The 18968-nt window shown below is 40.2% G+C and overlaps 2 protein-coding genes across 5 annotated transcripts; one reads left to right on the forward strand and one right to left on the reverse strand.

The window, feature by feature from the left end:
- The first annotated feature begins 398 nt into the window (after positions 1-398).
- On the forward strand, positions 399-11589 carry nab2 (NGFI-A binding protein 2 (EGR1 binding protein 2)). Of its 4 annotated transcripts, none has more exons than XR_014532383.1 (7): positions 419-1119; positions 3556-4449; positions 5197-5330; positions 5763-5829; positions 6099-6228; positions 6976-9573; positions 9613-11589. XR_014532383.1 is itself a non-coding variant. In XM_083534911.1 (7 exons), exons 2-7 carry the CDS (start codon positions 3571-3573, stop codon positions 10052-10054), a joined length of 1482 nt encoding a protein of 493 aa, XP_083391037.1. In that variant the 5' UTR covers positions 419-1119; positions 3556-3570; the 3' UTR covers positions 10055-11589. The 4 variants fall into 4 exon arrangements, 3 of the variants coding, with proteins under 3 accessions (XP_083391039.1, XP_083391037.1, XP_083391038.1); XM_083534911.1 differs by having other exon boundaries at positions 6976-7161; positions 9969-11589; XM_083534912.1 differs by having other exon boundaries at positions 981-1119; positions 3509-4449; positions 6976-7161; positions 9969-10994.
- Positions 11590-13463: 1874 nt separating this feature from the next.
- LOC310722949 (uncharacterized protein) lies at positions 13464-18777 on the reverse strand. The gene is made up of 5 exons (XM_083535766.1): positions 18629-18777; positions 16069-16276; positions 14807-15010; positions 14422-14674; positions 13464-14090 (listed from the first exon to the last, which is right to left on the reverse strand). The coding sequence occupies exons 2-5, from the start codon at positions 16178-16180 to the stop codon at positions 13901-13903; spliced, it is 759 nt and encodes a 252-aa protein (XP_083391892.1). The 5' UTR covers positions 16181-16276; positions 18629-18777; the 3' UTR covers positions 13464-13900.
- Between the last annotated feature and the right edge of the window lie 191 nt (positions 18778-18968).

An 18968-nucleotide genomic window follows, 5' to 3' on the forward strand; every position in this document is an offset into this window, starting at 1 on the left:
TCTATCTATCTATCTATCTATCTATCTATCTATCTATCTATCTATCTATCTATCTATCTATCTATCTATTTTAATTTTTAATGTCCAAATGTAATAAAGTGCGCTAATTATTATTATTATTATTATTATTATTATTATTATTATTATTATTATTGTTATTATTATTATTATATAAGCGACTGAAAGCCCCGTGCACGGCTCCTGGCCACGCGCGCGCGTTCGCTCGCGCCGCATTGACGTCACGGTGTGGGGAATCCCACCATTCGGGCCGTGCGTCACGCGTGGAATCTTCGCAGACGGAAAGAACTCGCTCGGCCCCGCCCACTTGGGGCGTTCCTCGCCATGGCAACGGTTGCAGCGCTCCATCTGTATCCGCGAGCGCTGTGAATATTCGGCCCACATACGGTAATGAGCGGACCGTGGAGGAGCTTTTCCTCCTGCCGAGCGAGCGCTCTGGTGGAACACTGCTGTATTTAATATTCACATCAATGCAAATTAAAAAATGAATGAAATGAGAAAATGAACGCGGAGAGAACCCCGGTCCGGTCCGGTCCGCTCCACCCCGAACCACCCCCTTCCCCCCTCCCCCGGCTGTGAGGCGCCTGGAGCCGGAGAGGAAAGCTCTTTTTCGGTCAGATGGCGTGCCGCAGTCCGCCCCCGCACTTCTCTCGCCCACACCAGCAGCAAAAAGACTCTCATTAACAACCCAGATCCTGCCAGCTACAAGCAGCCAGGCAGGGCAGGGACTCGGACGCTCCGACACGAACACTCCGTCTTATTTCCCCTCTGTTTACACTCAAGTGGATTTTTTTTATATACATAAATATATCAATATAAATAATAATAATGCGGGGATCCTGCAGCGCGCATGCGCACTTCAACTCGGAGCATTAGCCCAGACTTATTCGAGGCGATTTGCTTTTTTTCTTCGTTTTGGACGCAAACATGAAGCGGCGCGTATTTATTCTGTAAAAAAAGCCCCCCACACACGTATCTTACCGAGATTAGCTCCAGAGAAAGAAACCGAGAAGAGGGCGAGGAGGAAAACCAACAGGGTTTCGAAATCTCACTATTCGCCGGCTCTGAATCCTGAATCGGTTCTTTTTGGAGTCCCACACGGTAAGAGAAGCAAATTCAGATATATGCGAGTGGAAATGTGAAATTATTCTTATTATTCCGGATTAAATGTTTGACACCTTTCTAGTCTGTTTTTTGTTTATGTTTTTTTGCGGGTTCAGGGGAATGCTGTGTATTTTTGCTGGGAAAGAATCGATTCTTATGAACGACTCCTTTGAATCAATTGAAGTAATAGGGATCTAAACCCCCCCAAAAAACGTATTTAAAGTATTTATACAAATATTTACAATTTATAATTTTATTATTTACAAAGTATTGTATTTACTTAAAGTGTTGTGTATAGGGCTTAATATTTTGTAAAAGTTTCCTTTCCTTCCAGGCTTTCTAATAGTTAATAATGAGTGCTGTTTGTTTGTTTGTTAGTTAGTTAGTTAGTTAGTTTGTTTGTTTGTTTGCTTGTTTGTTTGTTTGCAGAGTGACCAGTTTAGATTTAATAAGTAACCATTTGGGATCCTAAAAAGGAATTTCTCTTAGTAATAAGGTGTATAAACATAACAGGCATGCACACAAAAATGCTTATTATAAATACATTTACACACACACACACACACACACACACACACACACACACACACACACACACACACACATATATATATATATATATATATATATATATATATATATATATATATATATATATATATGTGTGTGTGTGTGTGTGTGTGTGTGTGTGTGTGTGTGTGTGTGTGTAAATGTATTTTATAATAAGCATTTTTGTGTATATATATTGTTGTTTTTCTCAGGAATACAGCTCCAGCATACCCTGCAGCTCGAATGTATGAAAAAATTTTTAATACATAAATAACATATTGATAAGTGCGTTATAACTGTATTAGGCACATACTACATAGAACACATATTACTATATTATGCTACGTTCCCAAGCTCAGCTGTAACAATCACATACGTACTTGGATGAGAAACGTCCCATTCACTTACTTTACTGTACACTTTCCACACTACATTTCAGATTTGGATTAAATGCAATATTTCACACAAATATTTATTCATGAACGCATCCCTGGGTAGTGAATAAAACGACTCAAAAACTGACAGTTCAGAGGAATGAAATTAATTCAGCCTAAATGTAATATGTCGATTCTAAGCAGTGGCTCTTGGTGCTAACATTTCCCCTCGGATCAGAAAGTAGGCAGCTCGTTTCCTATACAAAGAGTTGTGCAGAAGAATTCCAATCAGTTACATCTATGATTAATTGTAATATATTTAACCTTTGGGTTTGTACATCGATTCGTACCACACTCCTCGCATTTCTTTCCCTTTTTGTGATCTGTTCTAAAACAAAGACACAATTCACAGGTGTTATGAATGTACCTGGAATTATACTGTAAAACCCAGAAACTGTAAGTCCTAGATCTAGGTAGGTGAATGCATGAGATTAAGGAATATGGCAGCTTTATTTGAGTTGAATTAAGTCCAATTTGACTCCTAGATTTGAGGCGTATTTACAGGATTTTTGTCAGAAATATAGAAAACAGTGAGAAGGAGCGAACTACGTCATGTGGGCATGTGGGTTGCTGTGTACTGTACGTGTAAATGGGGGAAGGTGCTGATTTTTTCTTTTTCGGCATCTTCGCTGTGCTCTTAGTGTATTTTTAAAGACAAGAGACATGGTATTTAAAAAAATAAAATAAACAACATGTTTTAAAATATAGTTTTTATTATACAATATTAATAAACTCCAGTGACTTTTGAAGCTTTTGGTTATTATTGTTACATCAACACTCCATTCCGTCACTTATTCCAGCACTTTAGTAAACTGCAGATTATTCAGTATTGACATTTTTAAGGCTGATCTCCAGATGAACTGTACTTTCCCAATAGCTGTAGATTATCGCACATGATCTCCGATGCGCGCTTTAACTGCACCCACTCGTATGGACATTTATAAAGAGTAAAGGTTGAATTCAGAGGCATTCAGAGCGACATCGATGGTGGGAGTGGGCGGGGCCGTGGGATGACCATAGATAATAACTTTTTGTTACCAGCAAATAATCTGACTGTAAAATGTTTAGAAATATATGCACTGGATCTCTTTTGTCTGTTCAGGCAGGTTTTTTTTGGGCCCTGAAATAAGCTTAGAAATATTTACAATTATATTTACAATATAAACCAGCCTTCATTCTGTTTTATTTCCTTTTATTGTCAAAGCAGAAACTGTGGTCATTTTATTTTCCTTTTTGATCTACAAGATGTAACTATATTGTTGAGAATTCTTAAATATTTATGTAGGTAAGTGAAAACAAACAGGGCAAGAAGTCTGAGATCGTAGACAACATCAGCAAAATCAGTATAAAATTCACTTCCACAAGAAATTCACTTTTGAAAGAATGGACGGTCTGTTTTGCAGCTTTTTGACTGACGTTGCTTTTGGTTGTCGTGTTTATGCACTGACAGCAAAACCGCAGGACGATGTCTGTGCCACGGACGCTGGGTGAGCTGCAGCTGTATCGTGTGCTGCAGAGGGCCAACCTTCTGATGTACTACGACACCTTCATCCAGCAGGGCGGCGATGACGTGCAGCAGCTGTGCGAGGCTGGAGAAGAGGAGTTCCTCGAGATCATGGCTCTGGTTGGGATGGCGACGAAACCCCTGCACGTGCGGCGCTTGCAGAAAGCCCTGCGCGACTGGGCTGCGAATCCAGCCGTCTTCAACCAACCCCTGACGTCGGCCATAGGAGGAATCCCGCTTTTTAAAATCGACAGCATCGTGAGCTCGCGGAAGTCCATAAGCAATGGTCAGCCTGCGTCCCCGTGTGACCGGGAAGATCAGGGAGCCTGCCTGACTCCACTCCGTGATAACGGAAGCCCGAGAAGCCCGTGCTCCCAGGCATCGCCGCTTCCACCAGACCATCATCTTTACAGGGACAAACTGTCCCCCATGGAGCCTCACTGGCTTAGTCCTGAATTAGACGGGAGCGTCGGAGCAGAGGAAGACCAGCCAAGTCCGCCTTTGCCTCTTTTGGTCCACTCCCGGAACATAGGTCCCTCGACACCTCCCACATCTTCCTCCTCGTCCTCTTCCCCTTGGCCCGGAGGACAGCTGGATTTGGACACAGTGAAGGCGGTAGGGGAAAGCGTGGAGCGTCTGTACAGGACGGTGCCGCACACAGACCCAGCCGACGTGAAGAGTCTCCTCAGGCTGAATAAGAAGATGGCTAAGACGGTGGGTCACATTTTCAACATGGAGGCACACGACAAGAGTAAAGAGGAGGAGATCCGCAAGTACAGTCTCATCTACGGCCGCTTCGACTCCAAGAGGAGAGAGGGCAAGCAGCTGACACACCACGAGGTAACACACGTAACGGAAACTTATAGCCTTCAGTTCAGCATTGTTTAATGATCTCCTCAACATTGTGGAGATGATCGTGGTATTTGACACGATTACATATAGATTATAACCTTTTCTTTGTTTTTTTAAGCTTTAAACACCTTCAAATAATTAGACTAAAGTCACAGATGTGGGTTGAATTCTTGATTTTGTTTCATTTTGCTGCGTAATAGCTATCAGCGTTCATTTTTTTGTTAGCAACAAAGACAAACTTTAGGCACCAAACACGTCTCAGCTCATCAGATACATCTGGGATGAATCAGACACTGTGGACATTTTATTTCGAGTAACGTGTCACAGGAGACCCAGAAGAGCTGCACAAATGCTGCTGTAATGGGACATAAAAATACAGTTTAAAAGTTCGCAGAGGTCGTGAACACTAATAAAATTGCTGTGGATCAGAACTGTGATGAATAAGAACGAGCAGCTAGCCTTGAGAAGTCAGACTAACGTCATGAAACTTTGTGTGAAAGTGTCACTAATCAAATACACTACAAAAAATGACACTGGGTTAGTTATTGCATCATAATATATAAGAACCAATCAGGTCCTAATATGCAAATTAAGCCCATTAAATAGGGGCATTTCAAATCGTTTGTATATAATATTTATATCTGATCTACAGATTGATATTAACTAAACATTGCTGTTGCGCTTTTAAGAGTTTGTGTATAAACACAATTCCCTGTTTGTCTCTTTCCCGCTCAGATGATCATCAACGAAGCGGCGGCGCAGTTCTGCATTCGCGACAACGCGCTCTTACTGAGACGGGTGGAGCTGTTCTCTCTGGCTCGGCAGGTGGCGAGGGAATGCGCCTACACCTCCACGCTGAAACACAGCAGGTCAGGAGATGCCGTTCCATCAAATCTCGAAATGTGAATAATTAACCGAACCAAACAACAACGATTCTAAACAATGCTTCAGGAACCGATGCAGATTATAGCTGTGGGTTGACACAGGATTCGAAATAAAAATTTTTACATCAAATTTCATAAAATTTTCATCTAAACGTTTAGTTTTTGACTTGTTCATAAAATCTCATTTTTTTATTTAAAAAACCCCAATAATAATAATGTTGTAATAATAATAATAATAATAATAATAATAATAATGTTATAATAATAATAATAATAATAATAATAATGTTATAATAATAATAATAATAATAATAATAATAATAATAATAATAATAATAATAATAATGTTATAATAATAATAATAATAATAATAATAATAATAATAATAATAATAATAGTTATGCTCTGTTGTTTCAGGACCAACTCTGAGGACTGTACCAACTCCTTTTCAGACAACAGCGCTCCGAAAAGAATCAAACTTGAGGTCGGTGCATTCTATTATTATTATTATTGTTATTGTTATTATTATTATTATTATTTTAATTATTATTTTAATTATTATTATTATTATTATTATTTTAATTATTACTACTATTATTATTATTATTTATATTATTATTATTATTATACAAAATGTCAAACCCCCATTTCTAAAAATAGTCTGCTGGTGATTTACCATCATCCTCATCATCATCATCATCATCATCATCATCATAATATCAGCCCTGTGATTGAATAACTTTTTCTCTTCAGGTGATGGATTCAGACGCTCTAATCCCCATACGTGGACCGAAAAGCTCAGACGGGGCAATTCACGGCGGCGTGAGGTCTGCAGCAGACGAGGACAGTCTATCAGGAGAAAGTCTGGACAGTTTATCTCACGGTAAAAATCTCACCTCACCATTTTCCGTTCTTAATAAGACAAATTTGCAGGAAAATCTCACTGCGCTGACCAGGCATATGCTGATATCTATATTATATTAAACAGATTCAAATCCTGATGAAAAGATAAAAATAAATATAAAGATGATCATAATAACCTCGTTTTTAGATATATGAGGAGTTTCAAATGTTTAGTATTTAACACGAAATGTGTTTGTTTTTATAGTTTTCTAAGTAGAAAAAGAATTAAATATTATCCCAGATTAAAAATATTGTATTTATTTATTTTTATGATTCAACCTTAGAATATTTTTTGGTCAGGGTAGTTAGAAGAACTTTTAATATTGCTTTAATTCAGGTGTAAATTCGTTTTTTGAAGCCTATAAAATTTTCCGAGATGATATTCGTTTTAATCAGTTATACGTAACGACAAAAGGACGTCAACGCGCAAAAAATGACGACTTCGAAATGTTCCTAGTGTGCCGTCTCCATGGTAACAGCGTTTTTTTTGCAAAATGCTGTGATTATATACGGTATTAACACATTCTCAGCACATGTCCGGTTAATGTCCAGAACGTCTACTCAGATACGTCACTGTCTTATATATTTCATGTTGTTTTTTCTGTAAAAGATCACGTCCGCCATCCGTTTGTGATGAACAATAATCGTGTTGATGAGCTGTAGTTTGTGTGTGTGTGTGTCGTGTGTGAGAGCGTCATTCTGTCTGTGTGTGTGTGTGTCCTGATAGATGTAGGGCCTCACTCTCTCCCCTCGTCATCCCCCCGCCCCCTCGCCGACACCATCGGCCCAGTCACCTGGAGTCGCCAGCTCATGCAGCAAACGCTCATGGACGAGGGCCTACGATTGGCTAGAATGGTGTCACGTGACCACGCTGCCAAGGTCAGCCTAGGGTCAGAGAAGAGACAGACTTCAGGTGAATTCTGTTCTACATGATATTAGTTCTGTTTCACTGATAATAATAAATAAAAACAGACGGATGACAGATCTCCATCTGGTGGACTTACATTCTGTTTTTAATGCAGAGTGGGCGTGGCTTGTGTAGACTCCACCCACAGTCAAACTAATATAAGCATAGCTAGCAAACAAAAGCAAAGCTAACTTAGCAAGAAAATGCAAACAAGTAGGTCACAGCGAATTGGCTGGAGATAGCTAACCTAGCAAAGACACAAAACAAAACTAAAAACAAAATCTAAAAACAAAAGAAGACCAATTCACTTCCTGCTGGAGAGTTTAGCTAGTTAGCATAATCAAACCAGCAACCGAAAACGAATATGTTAAGCAAGCGCTGAAAGTTATCACTAAACGATGCGGCGTAGCATCACATGCAGGCTCTCAGACAGAGCGCTGTCAATCAAGCACGCTCATGAGAATATCCGGCCACGCCCGTACGCCACGATCCGCTGCTGTTTCTCACATTTCTCACTTGTTTCTCTTACTCACATTCGACTACGCGTCGAATAGAACACAAGTTTGGTGTCCTACACGGATTTTTATAAAACATTTTGCATTTTGAGTGAAGAGAAATTATTGTTGAGCAACAAAGAAGCTTTAAATATGTGTGAAACTATTCTTTAGGCTACAGTTCAGCAGGAACAGTGAGAGCTTACATTAAAACTGCAGCCTTTTGAGATGCAAACGCCTTTGTAATGCGATGTCACCATGGGGTGGAGGGGGAGAGGAAGCAACAGAGAGGGAGAGAGGGAGAGAGAGAGAGAGAGAGAGAGAGAGAGAGAGAGAGAGAGAGAGAGAATGCTGCATGGGCGGCTGGGGCCACAGGAAGTAGCGTGTGGGCGGTAAATTGGAGCTCCCCCCTGCCTCTCTGACGTCAAAGCTCATGAGAAATGTGTGAGCAGAGGGCGGGATGGATGGATGAGGAGAGAGTGGGGGCGAACGAGTGGGCTGGAGTGAGAAGGGCGTCGCATTGACTCATAGAAAGACAGAGTAAAAATAAAACGCGTGGGCAGGGAAAGGGTGCAGTCTCTTTTATTTCCTCCTCTTTTCCTCCCTTAAGCTTAATGAGGAAAAGATGAGCTTGGTAACATGCCTACTTAAAATTCGACATATCTCTTACTTTTACGCTCAAAAGCACACAAAAATACAAAAAAAGACGCAAACCACCTTCACGTAGTTTCACTCTGGCTGTCAATCAGTGAACCTCTCTCGCTCGTCCTCTCTCTCCCTCCACACGGTCTTACACAACACCACAGGATTGGTTTGGGTTACTTTGGACACTGGAAAGAGTTTTGATTGACGACTCTTAATCCCACCCCATAACATACGTATGATCCATGCAGCGGTTCAGGATTATCACGAGCAGATTAGGGACACTGAATTTGTTTTGTTTTCTTTTTATTCTTATCTGTATTTCTGTATCTGATGCTATACAATATATTTAAACTTGTATTAATCATCTTTCTAGAGGCTGTAAGGTTTCGGAGAGGGGCAGTTACTAAGGCGTGGTTTAAATTTTCCTCCTTTTTCTGATTTATTTTGATTTACACTCCATTGCAGCAGCTTTTTCGGATAATACTTAGTCATATAACTAATACCCAGCATTTACTCTGCCTTTAACAAATGCTTAATAACCAGACGTCAATTGATGGTGGATTTTAACAATAGCGATTGCTAGGCTGGATCATACTTGCCGATAACCGATAAATCATTCGATAGTCTTTAAAATGGATATCAGATAAAAAAAAATAAAAAAAACATCACTCCATGTAAAAATATTACTGAACTTTATTACTAAGATTGCTAAATAAATTAGTAAATAAATAAATTAGTAACCAATAAATATAATTATATGATTATTAAATAATAAATATAACAGCGTTCTCCGAGCATCGCGCAGTCTCCAGTGTAAAAACAAACAGCACGTGATGTCATTTATTCGCCTCTAGAGGCCGCTCTCGCAATGACAGCGGCATGGAAACCCGGAAAAACTATCGGTATGGAGTTTTGCCAATAGCCGATAATTCCATCAATCAACTATCAGTGCAGATTAATTGGTCAACCTCTACTTTACACACTAATCACATCTGTGACGATTATCGATTATAATGCATAAGAAGAACAGAGAGGACAAAATAACCAAAACCCTATAACAAAGTCACATCTCACCATCTTTCGCTTCTTTTTTTTTTTTTACCTTCAGGGTACACAATACGTGACTAGAAAAAAGGAAGTAGGCTCTTCTATAGAATTTCAGTCATATTGTTCTACGTTCACGATGCTATGAGGAAGTGCCGAGATTAGAAAAGCTGATTAAATATCTGCATAATAAAAAACTTTAAAGACCGAATCTGATTGAACATGCAGACTAAATGTGAAAACTTGCACAACTTTTAATGCATCCTGAAAGCAGGCAATAATTACTGCATGATACTAAAAAACAGCCAATCAGGATCTAATATGCAAATTAGCTTCAAGCAGCTCAGGTTTACAGGAGGAAGGGGGGTGGCTTACGAATGGACATATTTATGATATAAAGAGATCTATGCTTTTTTATGTTGTCTAATGACTATTTGTGTGGAACTGCAAAAAATTCGAGCTCCCCAAAGAAGAGTGTATTTTCTGTTTCCACAGTTCGTTTTTTTAACGTGCTTAGCATTTCAAGCTATCACTTTTGTTTTGTTCATTTTACGTTTCGGACAAAATCTATCTTTGTAAAGGACAATGTGTAAAAGTTATTTCTCCTCCTTCTCTATCTCCTTCTCCCAGAGCCAGAGGGCCGAGCATCAGACAGACGAGGCTTAAACGCGTCCCACCAGAACAGCAGTCCTGCCAGTACCAAAGACGACCCTTAAGAAGGAACACCAGCAGGAGCCAGAAGTTGCCTTGCTGCCCTACTCAGGTCTCATACGATTTGAACTCTTCAGAGATTTCCACACCCACTTTCCCAAAACTGTCTCATGTAGTTAGCACACCACAGGTTGGAATAAATAGGATGTCAGAACATCCAGTGTCAGACCGTTCTTCTGTTATGGGTCATTGGCTGGATGAAGATGTGTGTTGTAGATCAGATTTGGTTCTGAAAGGTCAGAGTTCAGTACAGTTAAGTGAATTCTCAGGTCGCTGTATAAAATGAATCATCTATGATTACATACAATTTAAAGCTGTTTTGCTGCAACACTGCAATACTGTAATCGTTATGAGACGAACACACACACATTAATACTGAAATAATGCAGCATTTCATTTGACTGATCATATTCACAGAGGCCAAACCTATTATGAATAGTTTTACAGATACAGAGACCACACTCCCTGATTTTGGACTGACGGATATCGAGGCCACACCTCCTTTAATTGGACTGATTGGAAAAGAGGCTACACCTCCATCACTGAGACTGACTCAGAAGCCACACCTCCTTTCTTTGGACTGACACAATCACTGGGACAAAAAAAAGACCACACCTTTTTCCGAGACTGATACACTGCAAGGAAACATCTTCATACTGGGACATAAACAAAGAGTCCATGGTTTTTTTAAGTCTAGCAGGCTTGGAAACCACACCTCCTTTATTAGGAGAGACTTAAAGACCACGCCCCCTTTTTAAAATGACTGACACCTCTCTTTCCACGGAACTAACTTTTCGGTTTTAATTGTATAGTGTGTTAAACAACAGACACTGTACCGATTTTAATCGATTCTTAATATATCAGTCGTCCCGTAGGCCACATTAATAATGATATTGGTATTGATCGTGCATTAGAGAGTGTAACAGCAAAAAAAAAAAAAAAAAAGCATACTCCTACAGTGCATTAGGCCTGTGTGTAAATCATGTACCCTATTACCCAGAATGCACTTTGTGCCTGTCATGTGCTGAACTCTGGACAAGAAGCAGGAAGGAGAATTTACATTTCTTGTAAATATCTGGCATACTTTTGTTGCTGTGCATCAGTAACGCAGCCGTAACTGTAGGTCCGTTTCCGTCTCCTGATTAATGGCATGTAACTTTAGTTAAAAGACACAACGTGGCGAAAATGTACCGACTGCTGATTCTGTGCTGAATCGGATTCGCTCCGAGTGTGAAATCAGAGCGGGAAGCGGTTCAAAGGAAACCTTTTTTTAAAAATGTGGTTTAATTTAAAACTCTTAACACTAACATACTGAACTTATATAGAACATAAGCGTACGAGCTGTAGTTAAAATAAAAGTACAGGATATTAGTTTGTGAGGTAGAAAGCAATCTAGATTAAAATTCCTATTTGTCATGAGGACAGGATCATCCAGTAGGTCATGTGTGTTAATGCATCTCACAGTAGAAATCAATGTTGTCTCACTGGCATCAGATAATTTATTTTTTAATATTCTCAATAAATGGTATTTTATTGTTTATTGATTGTTTTTGTGTTTCCTTATTTGGGGGCTGCATGTTGAATCATTTATGGCTCGAATCCTTTGTCAACATGGTGAGTTTGGTTAGCAAGCGATGCGAAGTGTACTTACACCATCTTTACAATCATACAGAGTTATTTACAAAAAACTTCTGAGGGAAAAAGTTGGTATTTTTGTCTAGTTTCTAGTGTGTATAACTTTGAACTAGCTAGCTCAGTCATTTGCTAGGTTTATATTGCTCGATCTCCACAAGTACAAATCTACAACCGCCTATTATCATGAAAATGACCAGATTCGCAATACAAAGTGGAAAAATACCAACAATCACATGTAGAACCATATTTACTTCAAATCTATAGCCAATATGGGTGTATTTTCATCTAGAATTTCACTGGAAATGCATCAAATACTTGAGGGTAATATTACTCAAGAACATTTTACATACAACTAGATGAAAAATGAGATTTCAGACCATTCCTGATATAATTTTGAGGTAAAACTGTAGCATAACAAGCTAATACGCGTGATGCTTAGCACGAGGCTAAACTAGAGACTTGTTAGCAAACTTTACACAGCAAACACATTTTACAGGGGAAAATAAATTCATTTTAATACTGAAATGGATTTTCAGTATCGAGTCAACGGCTTGACGTAACGAGGGAAATTAAACAGGAACTTCATCTTGACCTGGGCTAAATATGGCATTATTTCGATCACAGATGACAAAATGGGTATTTATGGAATTTTCAGCGTGGCTGAGCTGCAGCGAGCTCGATCTCTGTTCACCGGAAGATGCAGCGCTAAATATAGCGATCTCCCTGAGTGGCCTGTAGAGACGTCATGGCCGTGCTGGAGTTTGAAGGGACAACAGCATGATGCATTATCTACTGTAGAATATGGAAATCATTGAGCAAGAAAAAAGGAGGAAAAAAGTTACAAAACACTGCATGTTGTGCTGGAAAATAATCAACAGCAGGGTTGTGTTATGATACAAAGCAAACGTTCATTATATTCCAACAACAAGTGTTTTATTCTTTTACATGACAACACCTTTTTGAAGTTGATATGACAAAAAAAAAAAACAGCTTATGTTACTGAGAAATATACTAACAAACATGAACTACTGTCCTAAAGATTTAAAAATTAATTTACAGCATTACCACGGACTGTTTAAAGAAATGTCTCCCTATAGAAAAGATTACACACACCCTGTTACTATATTAATGGTGATAAGTTTATATATATATATATATATATATATATATATATATATATATATATATATATATATATGTATATATATATATAAATAATATGACGTGGTATCAAAAAGTTTCTTAACTATCTCTGTTTACAAGAAAAAACTTTTATATATCTCCGTTTCTACACTACCATCTTCAAAATCGTCTTCTTGCACTTCTGGAACGTGGAAGTCTTCCTTCCGAAGCGTATCGAGCACCTTCTGCAATTCGTGCCGATCTCCGCAATGGTGTGAAAACAGCGACCTTTCAGCTACATCTTCAGGAAGAGGGCCAAGTTCACAGAAGCCAAATCTGGGTGGGTGTAGAAGTGAGGAGCTCACGTGTGAGGAGAGCAGGGTGACAGGGTGCGCACATGGTCAGAACAGCATCAGTTGCACAGCTCCGGATGCACAAGGGACCTGGTCTTTCGGCACACTGACTTATGAAAGGTCGGTGCTCCCTGTAACTGTGCGTGCAGCCTTGTGCTGCCATCTGTTGGCGTGTTACAAAACGAATCTCAAAATATTTTGATACGACCTCGTGTATATTTATACACACACACACACACACACACACACACACACACACACACACACACACACACACACACACACACACACACACACACACAGAGAGAATTCAATAGCACTGTGATTGGTGGAAGGGGAATTACAGTATAAACAGACACAGATATCAGGCTTTTGTGAGCAATAACCTTTATATTTAGAGATCTCAGAAACACACAAGAGCAGGAACTAACCTCCAGTGAGATCTACAGTAGTATTCGAACTGGTTTAATGCAGAAAGAACCCGTACTTCACACTTCAGTACATTAGTTCAGTGTAACAATTGAATAGTATTATTTCTTCACGCAAATATATGCACGTAGGTATTTAGCTAAGCTTTAAATACAGTGTATATATATTTATATATTTAGAATTTTACATCCGAGTTATTCGAGAATTTTCTTCTCAAACACTGAATGTCTGCGCAGCAAAACTTCTCGCCGTTGTGTGTTTAAAGTAAACAGTCTCGTGTACGTTGTATACGTGCTCATGTCATGTACGTCGTCAGGAGATGTGTGTGGTGAGATGGCGGAGGAACTCCCCCCTGGTGGTGGTGTGTCCGGGGAACACGGCATGACAGAACTCGCAAACTCGGGAGTTCAGCGTGACGCGGGACATCAGAATCCCACCCGCCTCGCTCATCATCGTACTGGTCAGGAACGATGAGGACCACGGCCGCTGCAGCACACAGCACCATTACCACAGTCAATGCACAAACGCTTGGGAACCCACACATTATTTGTTCACCTAAAGGGTGGCCTCAAAGGTTCTTGAGATCTATCTAAAGAACCATTTTTGAGTGCTTTGTGTTAGGCACTGAATAATACACACTTAGAAATCTAAATTAATGTCGTTCCTTTCGCTGAGGAACAAATTCTCCTTGAGAAACAAAAAAGGAACCAAGTTAAGAAGGTTGTACAGTTCTTTAACTTCACCATCTCCAGGAAACCCTTAATGGTTCCATGAAGAGGCCTACAGAAGGTTTCCTTTTACAGAGAACTATATTTAAAGGTCAAATGTAAAACCCTGGAATTTGTTTGTTAGCTAGGTGTAGGCAGTGATATTGAAGTATAAAGATGTGATGATTTACCAGTTGCTTTGATGTTTGGCTGCTGTACCAGTTATGCTCGACCTGTCGTAACTCATCCATGATACTGTGCCCCTCGTTCTCGATTCGTCCCGACGCTGACGCCACTCCGTCCACCTCCACCTTCTTCTGCACAGGCTCCAGGTGCAGTCTGTTCAAATCTCCAGCAAGCGGGGAAACCCCAGGATCACCTGAAACACAAACCACACACACACACACACACACACCAATGCAAGAGTGAAGAAAACAAGTTCACTATTTGTCAGGACGATAATGTGAAAGAAGACGTGCAACAACATAATGAGTGTAAAAGTCAGAGATACCTGTGATACCGGTAGGGTTTAAAGCTAAAGTGTGTGTTTGGTGAGTTTGAGCAGCAGGGACGTGTGTGTGAGCATCTTGTTTGTGTAGTTGAGCTGCTTGTGCTCGGTCCTCTGTGTGGGTGAACATCCCCAGTCCATCACGACTGCACGGAACCGTCTCCGAATACAAGTCCTCAAAATTCCCATTAAAGACAGGAGTCACACCTGAGTGAGAGCAAAAGAATTTAAAATGAAGGAGGCGTGGCCTCTGTGTATCATAGTGAAGAAGGCGTGGCCTCGGTGCATCATAGTAAAGGAGACATGCCCTCTATCAGTCCCAGTGAAGGAGGTGTGGCCTTTGTGTATTATAGTAAAGGAGGCATGGCCTCTGTGTATCATGAAGAAGGAGGCGTGGCCTCTGTGTATCATAGTGAAGAAGGCGTGGCCTCGGTGCATCATAGTAAAGAAGACATGCCCTCTATCAGTCCCAGTGAAGGAGGTGTGGCCTTTGTGTATTATAGTAAAGGAGGCATGGCCTCTGTGTATCATGAAGAAGGAGGCGTGGCCTCTGTGTATCATAGTGAAGAAGGCGTGGCCTCGGTGCATCATAGTGAAGGAGACATGCCCTCTATCAGTCCCAGTGAAGGAGGTGTGGCCTTTGTGTAGTATAGTGAAGGAGGCGTGGCCTCGGTGTATCATAGTGAAGAAGGCGTGGCCTATGTGTATCATTACGAAGGATGCGTGGCCTCAGCGTATCATAGTGAAGGAGGCATGCCCTCTATCAGTCCCAGTGAAGGAGGTGTGGCCTTTGTGTATCATAGTGAAGGAGGCATGGCCTCTGTGTATAATAGTGAAGGAGGCCTGGCCTCTGTGTATCAGTACAATTGAAGGAGGTGTGGCCTTTGTGTTTCATAGTGAAGGAGGTGCGGCCTCTGTGTATCATAGTGAAGGAGGCGTGGCCTCTGTGTATCATAGTGCAGGAGGCGTGGCCTTTGTGTATCAGTGCAAGTAAAGGAGGCGTGGCCTATATGTCTGCCAGTGCTAATTAAACGAGGCAGGGTTTTATTTCTCAATGCTGAAACATTACACAATTTTTTTTAACCCTTGGTACACTGTGCCTTAGTTTATTTACTTTTATTTTATTACTCCAGTCAAGTGTGCTTATTTCTAGATAATGATTAATTACTTGTTTCAGCTCTCTATCCTGTATCTGGTCCATGCTGAAAACCCGAGCTGTGTTTATATTAGTAAGCGCTGAGTCAGAGTCCTGGATGTGAACATACCTTGTTGTCGTCTCAGCGCCTCGGTGAGGTGTCGTAACATTTCAGCCTGTTTTAGACACAGTAACTGCAGACGGAGGAACTCCTGATACAAAGCCGTGTACGCTTCCTCCATCTCGCACTCGCTGTGTGTCTCGCTGCGTTTCACAGTCGGTGTCCTGTTTTAGTGCTGCTCGCTCTCCCTCACACTGAGTCACACAGAAGCTTCAGGCTGGAAGAGGAACAAAGAGCAAAAGAGGAAAGGGAAGAACCATGCGGGTGAACTTTAATCATTATCAGCTGGCCAGGTAATAGCACTGAAGCTAATTGTTTTGCCATTTAATAAATCGGTTTAGTCCACGACACATATGGAGCAAACATAATTCACGTTCTTCAGGTTTTTAATCAGACATTAGAAAGCATACAGTAGAGTCAGAATCAAACAGTATATATTATAACAGAAGGTAGTCTATACCACAGTTACATATGGGACGGCAAAATGGCAAACCACCTACACCGCCATACCAAACAGTGAGCACAGCAGGCCACTTATTCTAGAAAATTGCATCATTCTCCTCATCGTCTTCTATGAAACTACCTTAAATAGCAGTGAAAACAAAGATGCTATCTGTGGAATAATTTCCAAAACATCCTGATCAAGCTGCAAAACACAGCAGTAGAATCGTACTAACGACAAACCACTCAAAATATTATATTACACATTATGTAGAAAAACACAGTACAGTCCCAAAAACATTTTCACAAACATGTATGAACATGTATTTATGTGTATCTATTCACACATTTTACACACAAACCAGTGATGAACCAGTCCACTTCTTAGTTCCACCATTATGATGCCACATCTATAGAACCCATCAGTTTTATAGAGAAGTGCAGAAGAGCAGAGCGCTGCATCACACACATCACACACAGTGTGAGAGAACGTCATCACTAAAACAAGAAACACAATTCAACAAGTCTTCTTTCACTGGAGCCACAACTGCACCTCCACACACATCATCTCCACCAGGAGCCTCGATATTCACCTCATCACACACACACACACACACACACACATCATCTCCACCAGGAGCCTCGATATTCACCTCATCACACACACACACACACACACATCATCTCCAGCAGGAGCATCGATATTCACCTTATTACATTTTTCTGCATTTTAAATGAAAGCAAATTGAGTGTTTTTTTATACTACAGGAAAGAAAACAATTCATAAAAAAGCTTAATAACCGTTTTCAACTGTTTCTCCACAATGTCCAGCTTTTCTTGAACATTCTGTGTTGTGGATGTCCTTGCAAGTGTATCTGCGACCAAATCAGTTTATTCTCCTCGGTCAGTTGTTTTTGAAATCAACAAAAAGTGATTAAATCCACATGAATATATTGGAGTTGCAGTTTCCTACAGATGCATGTTGTGAGCTCTGACTAGTGACGCTCTCTGACCGTCCAATCAAAGGGCGTGAAAATACTGATGTTATTGTACACCTTCAGCAATAAGAATGGAAATTTTTCTAAAAAAGGAAAAAATTAATTATTGTTTATTTTAAGAGACCCGTCTATATTTAGAATTGTGCTTTAATAAAGAAAAGGTACTTCTTATCTGATTACTCGATTAATCAATGAAATAATCGGTACAACACAATTACTAAAATAATCGATAGCTGCAGCCCTATTACACACACACACACACACACACACACACACACACACACACACACACACACACACACACACACACAGTCACCACGGCTCCTCATCTGGGATAAATTCACAACATTCACCTTAACTGTTGATTTCTGTTAAGCTGCTTTGAGACAATGTCTGTTGTGAAAATTGCAATAGAAGTAAACTGGACTTGACTTGACTTGACACACACATTGGGTAAGAAGACATAGTAACCGGAGATGTGTGAGCGCAGACAAAGACATTCCGTTTACCTTACATACTCACATCGTAAAGATCCTATAGACACTGAACAGAGAACATAGGAATGTGTTTAGAGAACCAGTGTGAGGTTCATCTTAACACAACAATGTTCACCTGCTGCCCAATACATAAATCCACCCACGAACAGGTACCATGATGAAGATCATCAGTGTTCTTCATATTGTCATAATGTCAATGTTATAATGTCATAATGTCATGCCTGATCAGTGTGTGTATATCAGATAAACAAAAACAAAAAACACCACAAAAATAAACCAGTATAAATGTAATAATATGAGTGCAGTAAAGAATATTAAACCCTGAACACCACATTAATCCAGACTTCACCCACACACACACACACACACACACACACACACACACACACACACACACACACACACACACACACACACACACACACCCACACACACACACACACACACACACACACACACACACACACACACACACACACACTGAACAGGAACACCATGTGTACTCAACCAGTGCAACTCACTTCCTTATAGCATTAGATCACACAGTGGAGTAAAAGGAGAAAACGATGCCGTTTTTAAGTCTCAGAATCTTATAAACTGCACATAATTAGTGATCTGTTAAACTCTACATACCTCGTTAACTCTCTCGCGTGGAACCAGCAGCCTCAGAGTGCGTGCGCGTGCGTGCGTGCGTGTGCGCGCGGTTTCGGGAACTCGTGAGACTTGTTGACTATTTACATGAATGTTTATTTCCGGGAGTCGCGCGCTTTACGACAGCGATATGGGGAAGTGAGAAAGCCACGTCGTCTGGTCACGTGACACGTCCGCCTGTTTAATCAGACTTTAATCAGAAGAAATAATATGATAATAGAACATTGTTTAACCCTTTTGTGGGTTTTTTGTGGGTCAAATTGACCCATTTTAAAGTAAAAACATATTTTATATATATATAATTAATTGTACATATTTGCAA

This window comes from Silurus aristotelis, assembly GCF_946808225.1.
Source record: "Silurus aristotelis genome assembly, chromosome: 29".
NCBI lineage: Eukaryota > Metazoa > Chordata > Actinopteri > Siluriformes > Siluridae > Silurus > Silurus aristotelis.

What these genes read in the sequence shown, in the direction of transcription:
- nab2 (XM_083534911.1), top strand. Translation starts at nt 3,571, where the DNA reads ATGTCTGTGCCACGGACGCTGGGTGAGCTGCAGCTGTATCGTGTGCTG. An exon ending in AGCAGCTGACACACCACGAG is followed by an intron (nt 4,450 to 5,196) that starts GTAACACACGTA and finishes TTTCCCGCTCAG; the next exon opens with ATGATCATCAACGAAGCGGC. An exon ending in TCCACGCTGAAACACAGCAG is followed by an intron (nt 5,331 to 5,762) that starts GTCAGGAGATGC and finishes CTGTTGTTTCAG; the next exon opens with GACCAACTCTGAGGACTGTA.
- LOC310722949 (XM_083535766.1), bottom strand. Translation starts at nt 16,180, where the DNA reads ATGGAGGAAGCGTACACGGCTTTGTATCAGGAGTTCCTCCGTCTGCAG. An exon ending in GGCGCTGAGACGACAACAAG is followed by an intron (nt 15,011 to 16,068) that starts GTATGTTCACAT and finishes GCTCTCACTCAG; the next exon opens with GTGTGACTCCTGTCTTTAAT. An exon ending in GCTAACAAACAAATTCCAGG is followed by an intron (nt 14,091 to 14,421) that starts GTTTTACATTTG and finishes ACTGTGGTAATG; the next exon opens with GTGCTGTGTGCTGCAGCGGC.